At 52.9% G+C, this 17,493-nt stretch overlaps 1 protein-coding gene and 1 long non-coding RNA gene across 3 annotated transcripts; one reads left to right on the plus strand and one right to left on the minus strand.

Moving 5' to 3' along the window:
* The first annotated feature begins 1,903 nt into the window (after positions 1–1,903).
* Positions 1,904–13,449, plus strand: Gpr4 (G protein-coupled receptor 4). Of its 2 annotated transcripts, none has more exons than XR_008212951.1 (2): positions 1,904–2,025; positions 10,019–10,215. XR_008212951.1 is itself a non-coding variant. In XM_052712759.1 (2 exons), exon 2 carries the CDS (start codon positions 11,194–11,196, stop codon positions 12,283–12,285), a length of 1,092 nt encoding a protein of 363 aa, XP_052568719.1. In that variant the 5' UTR covers positions 1,904–2,025; positions 10,444–11,193; the 3' UTR covers positions 12,286–13,449. The 2 variants fall into 2 exon arrangements, 1 of the variants encoding a protein (XP_052568719.1); XM_052712759.1 differs by lacking the exon at positions 10,019–10,215 and adding an exon at positions 10,444–13,449.
* A 116-nt stretch (positions 13,450–13,565) lies between these two features.
* LOC128094397 (uncharacterized) lies at positions 13,566–17,213 on the minus strand. Its single transcript, XR_008212952.1, has 2 exons — positions 16,913–17,213; positions 13,566–15,649 (listed from the first exon to the last, which is right to left on the minus strand). It is a non-coding gene; the product is annotated as an uncharacterized LOC128094397 (long non-coding RNA).
* Between the last annotated feature and the right edge of the window lie 280 nt (positions 17,214–17,493).

A 17,493-nucleotide genomic window follows, 5' to 3' on the forward strand; every position in this document is an offset into this window, starting at 1 on the left:
TGTGTAGCTTTGCACCTTTCCTGGATCCCGCTCTGTAGACCAGGCTGGCCTCGAACTCACAGAGATCAGCCTGCCTCTGCCTTCCGAGTGCTGGGATAAAAGGCGTGCGCCACTACCGCCCAAGAAACACTGTCTCAAAAAAACAAAACAAATATCCAAGATGACTCCTAAGGAACTAACTAAAATGGCTTATATGTACACACACACATCCTCACAGACACATGTGCATATGTTCACACAAGGGCACACACATCATATACACACAAAATAAGATTGAATTGGGTATTTTGGCACACAGCTTTGATCCAAGCACCATGGAGTCAGAATAAGGTAAATCTCTCTGAGTCTCAGGGCAGCCAGGGTTACATAATGAAATCTTGTCTCAAACAATAAACAAACCAAACAAACAAACACTTAATGATAGAGCTCCTGCCTAGAATCCCCCAGTTAGGGGCTGGGGTGTGGCTCAGTGGTAGAGCCCCTGCCTAGAATCCCCCAGTGAGGGACTGGGGTGTAGCTCAGTGGTAGAGCCCCTGCCTAGAATCCCCCAGTGAGGGGCTGGGGTATGGCTCAGTGGTAGAGCCCCTGCCTAGAATCCCCCAGTGAGGGGCTGGGGGGTGTGGCTCAGTGGTAGAGCCCCTGCCTAGAATCCCCCAGTGAGGGGCTGGGGGTGTGGCTCAGTGGTAGAGCCCCTGCCTAGAATCCCCCAGTGAGGGGCTGGGGTGTGACTCAGTGACAGAGCTCTTGTCTAGCATGAGTAAAGCTGTTGGTCCCATCTTCTGCACCACTGAAGATAAAATAACTGTGTAAATTAGAGTTGGTAAGCCCTTACTGCTGGGTGTTTTGCCGGGCCGTAGGCAGGTGGACCTTCTTGCTTTTATAATGAACTCTCAGGACTGATGTGTGTGGGAAATAATGACCATGATGAAAGGTGGTAGGTGTGATGCAGCTCTTTGGAACACTTACACACTCCCTGAAAACAACCATCACTTCCAGGCAACAGACACAGGACAGCAATCCACCCCAACACAGGAACAGCCCTCCTCCTACCAGTCAGGCTGATAGGTGGTCTATGGGGAGGGACATCAGGTTTCTGCAGGGCATGCTGGAGTGCCCTGGACAGCCCAGTAGGGACATTGGAAACATAGAATCTCACTATTTAGCCTGCTCTGGCCTCAAACTCTCCGCCATCCTCCTGCCGCAGCATCCTCAAGGGCTGGGGGATTACAGGCATGCACCGCTAGCCCAGAATGACACCTTCGTACAGATTTGATGTTATATTCTCCGTGGTGTGACATGCAGACCAGAAAAGGATCGTGCCTAACCACTTTGCCTGCGGAGGAAACGGAGCCTAAGATCTGACACCCCCGCCCCCGAGGCTCCTTCCTTCCGTTTGTAGCCTTATATCTGAGGTGGACGCTTAACCGACCGATATTTAAATTTTTTATTTTTACATTTATTTATCTGAGGCGGCGTGACACCGGGCAGCGTGGAGGTCAGAGGACAACTTACAGGAGTCATTCTCTCCTTCCGTCATGTGGGTCCCGGGAACGGAGTTCAGAGTTAGCTGCAATCGCCTCTCTCTGCTGAGACATCTCACTGGCCCCTTAACAGACCCCCTAGGGTGACACGGAGAAGGTTATTAACTGAGGCTGGCTGGGAGGAGACTCTCCAAAAAAGAGAATGACAGGAAGGAGGGTCCCACGCCAAGTGTCCCTTCCCTGATGCGGGCTTAGATTGGAAGTGTGGAGTTGGAGAGAGGGTAACTATGGGACACCACTCTGAAGCAGCAGGTGAGATTTCCGGGCTTGAGTTTCTTACTGGGGGGAGTGGGGTGCAGGGGAACGGCAGAGGAGGGGTTAACGGGGGCGGGCCTGGCTGGGGCGGGGCCTGGGCTCCCGACTCCAGCCCGGGACCAGGGCTTGTCGCTGTCTGCTGCCCCGCGGGGGCGCCCGCCGGGTCCCGCGCAGCGCAGAGACCGGACCAGGTCGCGGAAGCCGGTCGCCCAGCCCAGCCGCCGCACAGGTGGGTGCTGCTCCTCCATTCCCGTTCTCCCCCTTCGCAGGTCCAAGACTTCTGGGTGGCTGCTCAGATGCTTCAGTCTCCCCGCACCGTCCTCTCCCGGCCATTCGGCATTCGGCTCCTATCTTTTCTCCATCTCCTGGGGTCCCTAACATCCCCTGTCCCTGGGCATCTCTCTCTCTCTCTCTCTCTCTCTCTCTCTCTCTCTCTCTCTCTCTCTCTCTCTCTCTCTCTCTCTCTCTCACACACACACACACACACACACACACACACACACGAAGATCTCACCAAACAACAAATCTAGCTTTGAGATCACTCTCTTGCCCACATTGGCCTCAAACTCACTGCAATCCTCCTGCCTCGGCTTCCCAGAGTATATCCTGGGATTATATGTGTGGGTCACCACACCCGACTCCTCCACTCTCTGGCAGTTGTGAGATAACCCCTGGCTACACAGCTCAGGTTTTCCTTGAACCGGCCATCCTCCTGCCTCAGCGCACTAAATGTTGAGGTTATGGGTGTTCTTCAGCAACAACCCAGGGGCTCTACTTCTTTAGGATCTCTCCATCTGCTCTCTCTGCCTGCCTCTGGGTACCTTCTGCCTCAACCCTGGCCTTCACTCCCCAGTCAGTGTGGGACCCCCGCCTTCTCTTGGACGTCCCCAACTCTTTATCCACCTCAGCCTGTCTATGGACCCCGGCCCCCCGCAGGGCTCTCTAGTTCTCCTGCCCTCTGGCCCTCTCTCTCTTACTCTCCCGCTCCTGTGGCGCCTTCAGCCCTTGTCTGTCTGTCGTCTCTCCCTAAATCTTAAGACATCGAGGAACTTTTTCCCTCCAGGTTGTAGGATTGGGGTAGGGACCCGTGGGATTGCACTCCCAGGCAAATGGACCCTGAGTGATACCATGACCCCTTTGTAGTCACCCATGGCTTCTGAGGTCACACCTACCCCACCCTCCTGTTTCAGGAATTCCTGGCTGGGGGGGGTGGACTTCCTCCCCCACTTCCTCCCTTCCAGGATTTGGCTGGGTCTCTGTTAACTCCTTCCTGCTTGGCCTCACTCCCCTTCCCTGGGACTGAACTCTGTACTCTACCCCTCAACCAGGGTAAGGGAAGGCTCCGACATGTGTGTGTGTGTGTGTGTGTGTGTGTGTGTGTGTGTGTGTGTGTGTGTGTGTGTTGCAAGCTGGATGTGCATTGGGGGCGCTGGTGTAAAAGATGGGAAACATCCCAGCATTTCTTCTAGAACGCCCAGCCAGTTGCACCCCCTGGAACCTACCAAAAGGACTCCCCACCATCCCTGTCTCTGAGCTCAGGTTTGGACACAGGATCCTCCCAGGAATGGATCGGTCAGATGGATTGGGGAAGGGTTCCCAAACTCAGACCACCCAGGAGCCCTATAGCCGAGACTGTGGCACCTGCCAGTTATCCTAGCACTTGGAAGGTAAAGATAGGAAGATTAATAGTTTCAGGCTAGCCTGGGCTACATGACACCCTGTCTCCAAAAAAAAAAAAATCTTGTAGTGGCACATGCCTGTAACCCAGGCTGGGGTGGGAGGATCTTGGTCTGAGGCCAGTCTGGGCCGAATGAACCCCTGCCTTCCAGTCTTTGAATGGTGAGAGCCGGCATGCCGAGACCCTTTGAGGCACAGGGAACCAAAGTCCCTTGTGATGATCCAGCCCATCAACCCATGCAGATTGGTGCTGACATGTTGCTTGTTTGTGTGTGTGCTACAAAGGACCGGTGGGAGCCATGTAGGCCATGCCCCTTCCATTTTACAAGCAGGGAAACTGAGGCCCCAGGGTAGAAGTGAGTTATTGCCAGCATCGAGGATTGGGACTCTTGTCCAGTGGTAGCCCATATCCAGAGACCTGGGTTCCCTTGACCTTATCTGGAGACCTGGATTCTTGGGCTACCACTAAGTCGGATTAATTCGGGCAGCGAGGTCCTCCGCTAAGTGAGTAGGGAGTGATGCCAGACTTGGGTATGCGTGGCTGGAGGCCAGAAAGTAGGGTTTGCGGAGTGGAGCAGAAAAGGTATCTCTCAGGGCTTGCTCGTGGAAGGGAAAGGGACCTGAGGTGGGCTGGGCTGGGGGGCTAGGGGGAGGAGTTTCAGAAGGAAAGAGACAAACCGAGTGGATTAACTCCACCCCTGTCTCCTGACCCCCCCCCCCAAGCCCACTGTTCCCCCGGGACAGGGCCTATAATTTGGTTTGTGTCTAGACAAATAATAACTCAGCTGGTGCGAAAAGGGAGGCCAGACCGTGAGCAAGGGGTCAGAAGCAGCGTGGGTTCCTAGAGTCCCTTTCCGAGGGGGGGAGCATGTCATTTTCGGGAGCCGGTTGAAGGTGATGGTCAGCCATCCTGACCCCCCCACCCCCCAGCCTCTGTGGACCTTCAGCACCACAGAATGCTGCCCAACCTGAGAATTGATTTTTTTTTAAAGTCAGAGCAGAAACAAGGAGAAAAGAGGAAGTGGGGTTCACCTATTTACAACGCGTTCCCATTTCTGCAAAGAGCGAAAAGGGAAACGTGTATTCATTTGCTGGGAAAAGATAAAAATCACCCAGAGTTTAATAATAGATTATGAAAGTCATAGCGTGTGTTTTATTTTTTTTTATTTTTTTATTTTTTTTTTTGAAATCATAGAGGGTTCTAACAATAGAACTTCAGAATCTTGGGCCGGGAGACGCCTGGAATATTGGAAACTGACAAGGGTGCGTGCTGGCAGAGGCGAGGGTAATAATAACAGAAAGCAAAGAATCAAGGCTCTAGAATGTTAGAACATTCGGCCCCAAGCGGGGCCGGCCACAGAAACCTCGGGACTTGAGAACTGTCGGATTCTAGAATGTCAGCAGGGTGGTTCTAACAATTCCATATTCCTGCTGGGTGGTGTGGGTGTAGCAGCCGGGGCAGGGGTGGGAGAGATACGCTCCTCAATGGAAATGGGGAAACTGAGGCCCAGCCAGGACATGGAGTGGCCTGACTGCACCCCCCTCATCATTTCCGCTTGCTGCCAAGGCACCAGGTGGGCAGCGAGACGCACTGATCACATTTCAGCCATAATGAGCAGACTGGAACTGGTTGGTCCCCTGGGGCCTCCAGAATGGGGGAGATTGGGAGCCCATGGTGGAGGGAAAGAGGGGGAGCCAGCCCAGTGGCTTCGGAGACAAAGGTGGTGAGTGGGCTAAGGTTGATGATGGGGGGGGCTATCACTTCTTTCTCTTGGCTTTTCAGCTCTCCATGTCTTTGAATCTTGCAGGGGGGCCGGTGCGGGGGGGGGGGGCTGTGAGACAGGGGATTTTTTTTTCTGGCTTTTGTAGCTGAGGCCTACAGAGGCTTGGGATTCAAGGTAGCCTTTCCTATCCCCCACACATATTGGGTCACAACTGAGCTTACCTTTCTTGCAGGAACTTGAGTTGGGGGGGCTGTAAAATTTGGGTGCACAGCTCCCCAACAAAGACTCACTAAGGGTTAAGATAACATTGATTCCATTTGGGGCTGGGCAAGGGATGGAGGGACACTCTAGCCACGGTGGGTCAGTGTGTGTGTGTGTGTGTGTGTGTGTGTGTGTGTGTGTGCCCATGTGTGTGCAAGGTGAATTCTAATTTGGAGTCCAGAGGAGGACATTGGTGTCTTCTCTCCCCCCCCGCCCCAGATCTGAACCTGATGCTCACTGTTTCAACTGGACTGCCCAGCCAGCCAGCTCCTGGGACCACCTGCCACTATTCAATGCTGGGGCCACAGGCACACAGGGCATTCTTGGCTTTTAGTGAATGCTGTGAATTTGAACTCAAATCCTCTTGCTTTCACAATGAATGGTCTTACCTACTAGCCATCTCCTCAGCCTCCAGGGTCACTTTTGTGTGTATGTTTTTAAAAAACGTCCTTATTAATGGGGTATGGTAGCACAGTCCTTTAATCCTAGCACTCGGGAGGCAGAGGCAGGCAGATCTCTGAGTTTGAGGCCAGCCTGGTCTACAGAGTGAGTTCCAGGACAACCAAGGCTACACAGAGAAACACATTGTCTCAAAAATTAAATTAAATTAAATTAAATACATAACAAAAAAAACCCAAACCCCCATTTTTGACAAATTCTCAAAGGGATCTGAAGCCCCTAAAAAGACAGGAGAATGGGAACGAGAGGAAAGAAATATTCAGAGGAGGCACTTTTTAGCTCAAAGGAAAAACAGCCTCACACTCTGGACCTCAGGTTCTGCATGTGCATCAGGAAGAAAGAGCATCCTGTTCCCGCTCACCATATGAGCCTGTACCATGGAATTCTAAGAATCAGAGGTTCTATGGTGACTTGGGAGCGGGGGAGTTACAGTGGCCAGATGTCAGGCAGAGAAGAAGGAAGGTCTGTCTGTCGGTCTGTCAGTGACTCCCTGCCCCATGCCTAGCATCCCTATGACTCAGGTAGGCTGAGGACAGGGTGGAAACCAGACTCTGTTCCCTGGGAGGAAATTGGCAATGGGAAGTTCATTTCCGTCGGCTGCCAGGAATGTCTTTGCTGCCTTGTGTACCCGTTCCAGTCTCAGCAGGGACCTGGGGCCAAGGAAGGGGGGTTCAGAGGACATCCACCTCTCCCTCTAGGGCTTCCGAGTGGGTGCTGAGAATCTGAATGCAGGTGCTCCCCTTATGCAGCAGTCCCTTTCCACACCGCGTCCCATCCCCGGTCCATCGCTTCCTTTCTCTTTACACTTTGAGACAGGGCTCATTCATCCCAGGCTGATCTGTTGGGGCTCCAGGCTGGGCCAACAGACTCATTTATGGAGTGCTGGGGATCAATCCAGGGCTCTATGCATGCTGAGTGAATACTTCATCAGCTGAGCTATATGCCTAGACCTCTTTCTTTTTGGTGGTCATGGGGATTGAACTCAGGACCTCATGCACACTAGAGAAGTGCTCTACTGTTGAGCCACAGCCCCTGGCACCCACTGTTAGACTCTGGGTAAGTATTCTATCATTAAGCTACATCCCCAGACCCCAAATACCGCACATTTTACTGATGATACCTTGTTTTTTCAAACATGTCCATGTGTGATGTGATTAGGATAAAGACTGTACCGTCTTTTGCATAAATTAGGGCTTCTGGGGGAAAAGAGTTCCCTTGATGTCACAAGATGTAGGAGTGAAGAGAAATGGAGAGAGAGAGAGAGAGAGAGAGAGAGAGAGAGAGAGAGAGAGAGAGAACAGAAAGGGGACAGAGGAGACAGAGGATAGGAGAGGTTTAGGGATAAGACTTGGCCTAGGTGGGAAGTTTTGATTGATGGTAGGTTGTGCTGGCTCCCATTGGTCTATCCAGAAACAAGTCCCTTCCATCCCATCTCCAAGGGACCCAGTAGTTTCCAGTTCTGGGATGGGATGGTAGGTGTCTAAGGATCCCCACAGGGGGCTGGCCTTGGGGATCAGGACACGGCCTGACCTTTCCAAGTCAATTAGGGAGCAGATGGGTCCTACCCTTTAATCTCCTTCCAGCAGACAGCCTCTTCCTCCGGGTCTCCCCAGGGCTTGTTGATGCCTGGGGTACAGTCTGGGAGGAAGAGAGGCAGAGCCATGACGGGAGAAGGGCTGGCCAGGGCGTTGTGCCCTCTCCAACCCCCTAGAGGCTTCTAGCATGACTTCTGTACCCGGGCACTTATTGAGCACTACTGTATGCAAGGCCAGTCCTTCACACAGTCCACACGACACTATGGGTCCCTGTCCCCCAAGAAGTTCTAGACAGACGTAAGCGAACCAGACACAAGTGCTGCGAAGAGATGTTTGTGAGGGTGGTAGAGACTTGGCGGCAGAGATTTATGGAGGAGGACGAAGGGAGGGCCATAGGCAGAGGAGCTGAAGAAGGCATAGGCCAGTTGGCGAGAGTGTGGAGGTATCAGCACTGCAGGGAGGAAGCTCATTGGCCCGGAGATCGATGGAGGGAGATGGCGTAGGTAAGGCAGCTCAGGCTAGCTGGGAAGAGCTTCATTACCTGTCACCAAGCACCAGGAGTTTCCACTTTCCCTCGAGTCTGTTTGTTTTCTTGCAATATTGCAGGTAGAACCTAGGACCTCGCACATACTAATCAAATGCGCTACAACTGAGCCACACTTGGGAGAGAGACAGAGACAGAGACAGAAAAACTCATTAAGTCTACTGGACAGATGAGGAAACTGTAGTCCACTGAGGGGAAGGAATGAACGAGGAGTCACACTGAGCCACGCCCCCAAGCCCTCACTGGGGGATTCTAGGCAGGGGCTCTACCACTGAGCCACACCCCAGCCCCTCACTGGGGGATTCTAGGCAGGGGCTCTACCACTGAGTCACACCCCCAGCCCCTCACTGGGGGAATCTAGGCAGGGGCTCTACCACTGAGCCACACCTCCAGCCCCTCACTGGGGGAATCTAGGCAGGGGCTCTACCACTGAGCCACGCCCCAGCCCTTTGAAAGCCTTTGGAAGTTCTTAAGAAAAGAAGAGCTGATTCCTTTCGCAAGGTCTTCCTGGGAGTGAACTGAGGGAGGCGGAGGGTCAGGACAGATGATGTCCCAGTGAGCAGTGAGTGAGGGCAGCATAGAGCCAGCAAGGAGTTAGAGACCCAGGCATGAATTCAGGGTCCATCTGGAAGGACTTTCCTTGGGACAAAGAAAGACTCTGTCTGTCTGTCTGTCTCTCTGTTCTCCCCTCCCTTCTCTCTTTTGTGGCTGGGTGGCAGGTGTTATGTGCCACAGAGCATGTATGGAGGACAACTTCTGGAAGTCAGTTCTCTCCTTTCTCCATGTGGGTATTGGGGATAAATAATCAGGTTGCCAGGCTTGGCCGCAAGCACCTTTACTGACATAAGCCATCTCACTGGCCCCTCAAACACTGGTTTCCAAGTGTGTCCTGGGAATTTTTCAGAGGTGGCTTTCCAGTCTCCACATCTTTCCTCCCAGACCACATGGCACTTGCTCCTTTCACCGACTTAGAGTGGATTTCCAAGTATGATCTTGTTTGTATGGTTTTCTTTCTCTGTGTAGCCCTGGGTGTCCTGGAACTCACTCTGTAACCAGGCTAACCTCAAACTCAGAGATCTGCCTGCCTCTGCCTCCTGAATTTAAAAATGCTTTAAAGCTCGACCTGGTGGTGCTCGCCTATAGTCCCAGCACTCAGGAGGCAGAAGCAAGGATGCTCGAAAGTTCCAGGCTGGCCTGGGCTGTACAGTAAGACCCAGTTTCAAACAGTCCAACAAGCCAGCCAACAAATGGGTAGAGGATGTAGGTGAGTTGGTGTAGTGCCTGCCTAGAATTCATGAGGCCCAGGACAGCAATCCCAGCTCTGTGTAAACTGGAAACGACTGTGGTTCTAATACCCAGGAGGAGGAGGCTGGAGGATCAAGGAGTTGAAGGTCATCCCCGATACATAGCAAGTTCAAGGCCAACCTGTACTACAAGAGACTCGGGGGTGGGGGAGAGAGAGAGAGAGACTGAGAAAACTAAATATGTGCAGACCCTGCAATCATCAGGGGCTTGGTGGGTGAATGTTCTCTGCTCTAAACTTGTTGATCTTCCCAGAAGAAAAAAAAAAAAAAAAAAAAAGGAAGGTGATGGATCCCAGGTCCTCACTGGGACAATGGGAAAGGAGAGGGAGAGGGTGTGAGGGCTGTGCCCCTGCTAACGTCAACCCCAGGCTTCCCCCGGCTCCCCAACCTTTCCAGAGTCTAACAGCCCCTGCTCCGTCCCACTGTCAGCCCCAGTGTCCTTCTGTATCCAGGGGGCTCTAGATAAAGGCAAGGCTGGGAAAAGGGCTGGGAGTCCCACCTTGGGGCATCAGGACCTTGGACAGGTCTGGGAAGTCCATCTTGCTTCAGTCTGTCAAATCTCTCTGTCTCTGTCTCTGTCTCTCTCCCTCCATCTCTCCGTCCCTCCCTCCATCCGTCCTTCCCTCCCTCTCTCCAACCCCCACCCTGTATCTGCATGCTATGCTATACACGTGGGCGTCGGAAGACAACCTGAAGAATTGGTTCTTTTCTTCCACAGTGTGAGTTCCTGGAATCAAACGCGGGTCGCAAGGCTTGGCAGCAAGCTCCCTTACCCATCGTGCCGTCTCCACTCACCTCACTCTCCACTGCTAATCTGAGGCAGATTTTCGTGGCTTCAAACTCAGCGTGTAGCGGAGGATCACTTTGAACTCCTGATCCTCCTCCTCCCTCTACCCTCTGACTTCCGGGATCCAAGGCATGTGCCAACATGCTCAGCATGTTGGGTCTTTAATATGTATTTGGGAAGCCCCCCTGTTGTCCAACCCCCTCCATAACGTGCTCTTAGGAATCTGTTCCTTAAGGTGGTACACAAGCGGTTTTTGCCGGGGTGTTCCCTTTCTATCCGCGGGAACAATGGGAAGGTATGGGGGAGGCCAGGATAGATGCCCACGCCTGCCTCACGCCCGTTTTCTCTCCCCACAGACCTATCCAGCTCGGCTCTCAGTGTAGTCCACCCCTTGGGCCCCACCAGGATCAACTCTGAGTTTCCCGGTGCCCGCTTCAGAGTTCTCCTTCTACCCACAATCCTCCTGTGCTCCACCGCTTACTCACCTTCCCTTTCCTAGCATCCCTTCCCACAGTCCCCAGCCCCAGCAAGCCCTTCCTCTTTGTCCAGCCCCAGAGGACATTTTGATGACTTTACACAGTTCGATATTTCCTGCTGGGGTCCCAGCAGGTGCCAGCACTCCCAAGTCGCATCTTCCCAACTCAATGCTCTCCTGGGTTATTTCTTGAGTCTTCCGAGACAATTCCGTCCCGTTGGTCCGTCATCGTGTCCATGCTTACTCCCTAAGACCTCAATAAGCATGACACCTTTGGTGTCTTCATCTCCTCCATAAACACTGCCTTCATCTGTTTTTTTTTCCCCTGTGCCCCCATCTTTATAGGAATATCAGATATTCCTGTTCTGATTGCTTGCTCAGACGCTCCTATTGACGTTAGTCCCACCTCTTATCCTACCTCCATCCTTCCTTGACGCTCTTCCTCTCAAGTTCTCCTTTGGCTTGGCCTGCCACAAAGCAAACCCGGGCCGCTGTCCTCGTGAACCACCTCCTATGATGTCCCCCTGAGCCTCCAAAGAGGGGGCTCGGGGGGCCCGATGGCCTCCCGCCCCCCGTGGCCCTGTAGCCCCAGCGGGCCAGGGGAAGAGCCCAGGAAGCCCCAGCGCCCAGGATGGGCAACCGCACGTGGGAGGGCTGCCACGTGGACTCTCGAGTGGACCACCTCTTCCCGCCATCCCTCTACATCTTCGTCATCGGGGTGGGACTGCCCACCAACTGCCTGGCCTTGTGGGCGGCCTACCGCCAGGTGCGCCAGCGCAATGAGCTGGGCGTCTACCTGATGAACCTGAGCATCGCCGACCTGCTGTACATCTGCACGCTGCCGCTGTGGGTCGACTACTTCCTCCACCACGACAACTGGATCCACGGCCCCGGCTCCTGCAAGCTCTTCGGCTTCATCTTCTACAGCAACATCTACATCAGCATCGCCTTCCTGTGCTGCATCTCCGTGGACCGCTACCTGGCCGTGGCCCATCCGCTGCGCTTCGCGCGCCTGCGCCGGGTCAAGACCGCGGTGGCTGTGAGCTCTGTGGTCTGGGCCACCGAGCTGGGCGCCAACTCGGCCCCGCTCTTCCACGACGAGCTCTTTCGAGACCGCTACAACCACACCTTCTGCTTCGAGAAGTTCCCCATGGAGAGCTGGGTGGCCTGGATGAATCTGTACCGCGTCTTCGTGGGCTTCCTCTTCCCCTGGGCACTCATGCTGCTGTGCTACCGCGGCATCCTGCGGGCCGTGCAGAGCAGTGTGTCCACGGAGCGCCAGGAGAAGGTCAAGATCAAGCGTCTGGCCCTGAGCCTCATCGCCATAGTGTTGGTGTGCTTTGCACCCTACCATGCCCTCCTGCTGTCTCGGAGCGCCGTCTATCTGGGCCGGCCCTGGGACTGCGGCTTCGAGGAGCGAGTCTTCTCCGCCTACCACAGCTCCCTGGCGTTCACCAGCCTCAACTGCGTGGCCGACCCCATCCTCTACTGCCTGGTCAACGAGGGAGCCCGCAGTGACGTGGCCAAGGCTCTGCACAACCTCCTGCGCTTCCTGGCCAGCGACAAGCCCCAGGAGATGGCCAACGCTTCCCTCACCCTGGAGACACCCTTGACCTCCAAGAGAAGCACCACCAGCAAGGCCTCCGGGGCTGTCTGGGCAGTGCCTCCCACCGCCCAAGGGGACCAGGTGCCGCTGAAGGTGCTGCTGCCGCCAGCACAGTGAGCCTCATCCCCGATTCTCACGCCTTGCCCCTCTCTGCTGTGTGCAAATGTCTGTAAATACGGCCCTGTGAATATTCGTAATACAAGAAAAAAAAATGAGGTTTTTGTCTCTTTCTCAGACATCTCCCACCATGATCCCCAATGATTCCCTTTAACTGGCAGGGCCTGGTGGGGGGAGTCTGTCATCAATGGGCTCCCAGGAGGGAAGTCAGCCTTGGAGAGTTCAGGACGAGGTGATAATTAACTGTTTCTAACAGATAAAGACAGAAGAGCTTGGTCTAATGGCACAGGTTTATAATCCCAGCGACTTGGGAGGTCGAGGAAGGAGGATTTGGAAGTTCAAGACCTACTTGGACCACAAAGTGAGACCCTGTCTCAAAATACTAAGCGCAACAAAGCCTGGGAATGTAGTCCAGCAGTAAGTGTCTAGCTAGAATCCCTGGCCAGGGGCTGGGGGTGTGGCTCAGTGGTAGAGCCCTTGCCTAGAATCCCCTAGTGAGGGGCTTGGGGGTGTGGCTCAGTGGTAGAGCCCCTGCCTAGAATCCCCCAGTGAGGGGCGGGACTGTGACACAGTGGTAGAGCCCCTACCTAGAATCCCCCAGTGAGGGGCTGGGGGTGTGGCTCAGTGGTAGAGCCTCTGCCTAGAATCTCCCAGTGAGGAGCTGGGGGTGTGGCTCAGTGGTAGAGCCCTGTCTAGAATCCCCCAGTGAGGGGGCTGGGGTGTGGCTCAGTGGTGGAGCCCCTGCCTAAATCCCCCAGTGAGGGGCTGGGGTGTGGCTCAGTGGTAGAGCCCCTGCCTAGAATCCCCTAGTGAGGGGGCTGGGGTGTGGCTCAGTGGTAGAGCCCTTGCCTAGAATTCATGCTGGTGATAGTAATTCTTTGTGTTTTGGAAAAAAAGAGTATGGTTATTTAATCATAGTCTGGCTTTGAGTTCATGGTCCTCCTTCCTCAGCTTCCTAAGTGCTAGGCTTACAGGAGTGAATTGTTGTGCAGCAGAGTTTCTGAGATTCTACACAAACAGCATCCTCTCAGTCTGGGATGGTGCAGGAGGATGAGGAATGTCAGAAGCAGATGAGGGCCAATCCCGGCAGACTGCCTGGAGCAGTAAGCAGGACTGGCTTAGGAGGAGGCTCAGGACAAGAAGAGCATCCACCCACCCACCCTCTGTCTGTCCATCCACCCACTCCTTTATGCCTCAGAGACCATGCCTGGCCTGTGACCACCAGAGCCTGCTCTTGAGTGGTTTAGTATTAACAAGTAAAAAGTGAACACAGCAAGACAACAACTTTAATTACATTTATTTACTTATGTGGAGTGGGGGTTCTGCCACATCACTCTTGTGGACAACTTATGAGTCGGTTCTCTCCTTCCGCCATGTGGGACCCAGGCAAACAAACTCAGGTTGCCATGCTTGGATAACAGCCTTTACCTGCTCAGCCATCTTGCCGGCCCCTCCTCCCCCCTGCCCCCTTTATTTATTTTGGGACTAGGTCCTCTCGCATCAAGTGTTTTCTAGCTGAGCCCAGGCCAGTTCTGAACTCCCTCTGTAGTCCATCCAGGCCTTGAACATGTGATCCTCCTGCCTCAGTTTCTTGAATAGCTGGGATTATGGGTCTTCACCACCAGGACCAGGTTGGGGTTTTTTGTTGTTTTTTCAATTGTTGTTGTTGTTTGTTGTTGTTTTTTTTTTTTTTTTTTAGACAAATCTCACTGTGTAACTCTGGCTGACCTGGAACTTGCTATGTAGAACAGATTGGCCTAGAACTCAGAGAGATCCCTCTTCTTCTTCGTGCTGGGATTAAAAGTGTGCACCACCACGCCACTGAGACGGACCAGTTTTTAGGATTTATTTTGAAGGAGGACTTTGTGGAAGAAACTCAAGGGCCTGAAGGATTGTGTAACTTGAGCCCCTGGCCCATTCTGGGAAAAGGGTGCCCAAAGGGCCTGGGCGGAAAGGGCCTCTGGGAACCAGACCGGGACAGTCACTCAAGAGGCTGCAGGCAGGGCAAAGGGTGGAAGGTCTTACGGTGAGTCAGTGCTGGGGCCACCCTGGGCTCCCTGTTCCTCCCATATCTGTGTCTATTCCCACGCCCCAGGGTGGCCAGGGCTGTCTGACTTAGCTTATGGTGTTCCTTCCTCTTTGTAGCTTAATGGGTCATCCAGATGGCTGTGACGGTTCCTTCACCAATCAGGAGGGGGAGAGGAAGTGCCCAGCTCTGACCAGCATGCCCCGCCCCCAGGAGACGTCTCTCCCCATGATGCATAAACAGGCCCCTGAGATGGGAAGATCATACACACAGACACATCACAGACACACACACACACACACACACACACACACACACACACACACACACACACACACAACGCACACACACATACACACACACGCACATGCACACACGCACACACGCGCGCGCACATCCTCATCCCAGAAGTCCCATAGAGCCCTTCAGAGAACAGAAGGGGAGGCTTGAAGAGGGAAAGGAGGATACAAATGGACTTAGTGAGGAGGAGTGGAGAGTGATGGGCCTCAGAAAGCCCCAGTCTGGGCAGGAGATGGAGGTATCTCTGCATGGGGGTGCAGACCTGTATTCCCAGAACTCCCCAGGTGTTCTACAGAGTGAGTTCCAGGACAGCCAAGAGAAACTCTGTCTCAAAAGACAAAAAAATGAAACAAAAAGATGACCCTGGGCTGGGACTCAAGAAACCCCAGGGGGCTAGAGAGATGGCTCAGTGGTTAAGAGCACCGACTGCTCTTCCAGAGGTCCTGAGTTCAATTCCCAGCAACCACATGGTGGCTCACAACCATCTGTAATGAGATCTGGTGCCCTCTTCTGGCCTGCAAGGACACATGCAGGCAGAATACTGTATACATGATAAATAAATAAATCTAAAAAGAAAAAAAGAAACCCCAGTGTCATCAACCTGATTACCCGTGGAAGCTTGGGCCTCAGTTGGCAGTCTGTAGAATGGGAAGAGTGGGCTCTGGAGAGACGGCTCAGTGGTTAACGTACTGCTCTCCCAGAGGACCCCAATTCCATTCCCAGCGCCACATCAGGTGGCTCACACACACACCTCTAGTTCCAGCTCCAGGGGCTCCAATGCCCTCTTCTGTCCTCCATGGGCACTGTACTCACGTACCCACACAGGCACACACAAGCACACAATTCAAAAGGAAAATAAATGGGAAGATGCTGTCCAAAGCAGATGGTGGGCCTCATCCAACTGCACGCTTTCAGAAGGGATCCTGAAGAGTCGTTTTTCAAGCTTCTGGATATTCATCATTTAGACATTGGGGTCATACATGGTCTCCTCTTGTCTTGGCTATTCTCAGTTGTCAACTTGACTATAACTGGAATGAACTAGAATCCAGAAATGGAGGGCACACTTGTGATTCGGATTTTGAGGCAAGCAGACAACATGCCTTTGATCCAGCCAGACCTTGAGGCTGGAAGACACAGGCCTTCAATCGAGACCTTTACCTGGGCCACACCTTCCACTGGAAGCCTATATAAGGACAACGGAAGAAGGGTTTGCCCTTGCCTCATCAGCACAACTGTTCCCTCTTCAGGATCCCAGCAGACCAGCTGAGACACCCTGCCTTGTGGGACTGGGCAGCTACTAGATTCTCGGACTTTCCATCCATACTAGCCATTGCTGGACTGCAGCCTGTAGTTCATTCCAATAAATTCACATATATATATGAATATATATATATATATATATATATATATATATTCATTCCATAAGTTCTCTGACTCTAGAGAACCCTGACAAATACACCCTTTCTGTCCAGTAGTGGGCATCAAACGCAGGGTCTTGCAAAAGCTAGACGAGTACTTTACTGAATCCAGCTACACCCTAGCCCCTTTGACGTAGATCTTATTTTATTTTTGTACATTTTATTTTGAGTCAGGGCTCACTGAGTTGCCCAGCCTGACCCTGAATTAATTATGCAGTCCAGGCTGACCTAGAACATTCCATCCTCCTGCTTCAGCCTCCTGAGTGTTTCAATGACAGTGGGTGACACCAGGCTCAGCCGCCATCGATATAAAGTGCTGGTCCCCTGGTGTGGGAAGTTGACCAAAGGCACTCAGGGAGCGATCCAGGGTCCCCCGGCTATGTGTCCCCAGTGCTGCCCTCTTGCTAGCCACCACTCTTCTGCTCCTATGCCTTCCTGCCCCTCCTTGTCCCCAATGACCCATCCTCACGCCACCATCCAGGAATTTCTCTCAACTCAGTCCTGACTTTGTTTATATGATTTTGCTCCCTGCTGGGTAAGGGAGGACAGTCTGGGACATGTCCTTAAAGTTCCTTCCTGAGCCAACTCCCTGGGGATGCCTACCCTCCACGGGAGGAAGTGGGGCTGCTTGAGAACCAATGGTATCAGCCAATACTGCAGGCCGTGTGTCACCCATCCTTACGGCCCCGGTCTTTCCGGTTACTTGGGAAAAGGATGGATTAGCTATAGAGCACATTTAGGCTGGAATTAGAGAATACTACTAAAACACACATGGTAGTGAGGGCTGCTTCTGTGGGCTTTGCACTATTCCAACATCTCCACATGCGTCGCTTCCTGTGCTTCACACTCGGGATTCACGCAGAAAGCTGGGGATACAACTCACCTTGCCCAGAACCACCCGGTGACAGGTTTGAGGTATGGCTCAGCAGTCCTTGCCTAGAATCCCCCAGTGAGGATCTGGAGTCCTGCTCAGTGTTGGAGCAAGCGGCCTAGCATGGGAAATGTCTTGGGGTCCATCCGCAATCGCGGAAAAGAAAAAAATTCAGAGGCAAGACAAAGAAGGATCTAGGAGCTCCATGGCCAGCCTGGCTACACAGTGAGTTCAGAGCCAGGCTGGGCTATCTGAGACGTAGCTGCTTCTTCTTCTTCTTCTTCTTCTTCTTCTTCTTCTTCTTCTTCTTCTTCTTCTTCTTCTTTCTTCTGGGCTATCTGAGACGTAGCTTCTTCTTCTTTTTTAATAAAAGGGTTTTCTTTCTTTTTTTTTTTTAAAGATTTATTTATTTATTATGTATACAGAAGAGGGCGCCAGATCTCATTACAGATGGTTGAGAGCCACCATGTGGTTGCTGGGAATTGAACTCAGGACCTCTGGAAGAGCAGTCGGTGCTCTTAACCTCTGAGCCATCTCTCCAGCCCCTTCTTCTTCTTCTTTTTTTTTTTTTATAATTTTTAAAAATAATTTAT

Source organism: Peromyscus californicus, unplaced genomic scaffold (assembly GCF_007827085.1).
Source record: "Peromyscus californicus insignis strain IS unplaced genomic scaffold, ASM782708v3 Scaffold_4__1_contigs__length_199733344, whole genome shotgun sequence".
Classification (NCBI taxonomy): domain Eukaryota; kingdom Metazoa; phylum Chordata; class Mammalia; order Rodentia; family Cricetidae; genus Peromyscus; species Peromyscus californicus.

Bases quoted from the DNA above. Each gene is read 5' to 3' on its own strand.
- Gpr4 (XM_052712759.1), top strand. From the start codon at position 11,194: ATGGGCAACCGCACGTGGGAGGGCTGCCACGTGGACTCTCGAGTGGAC.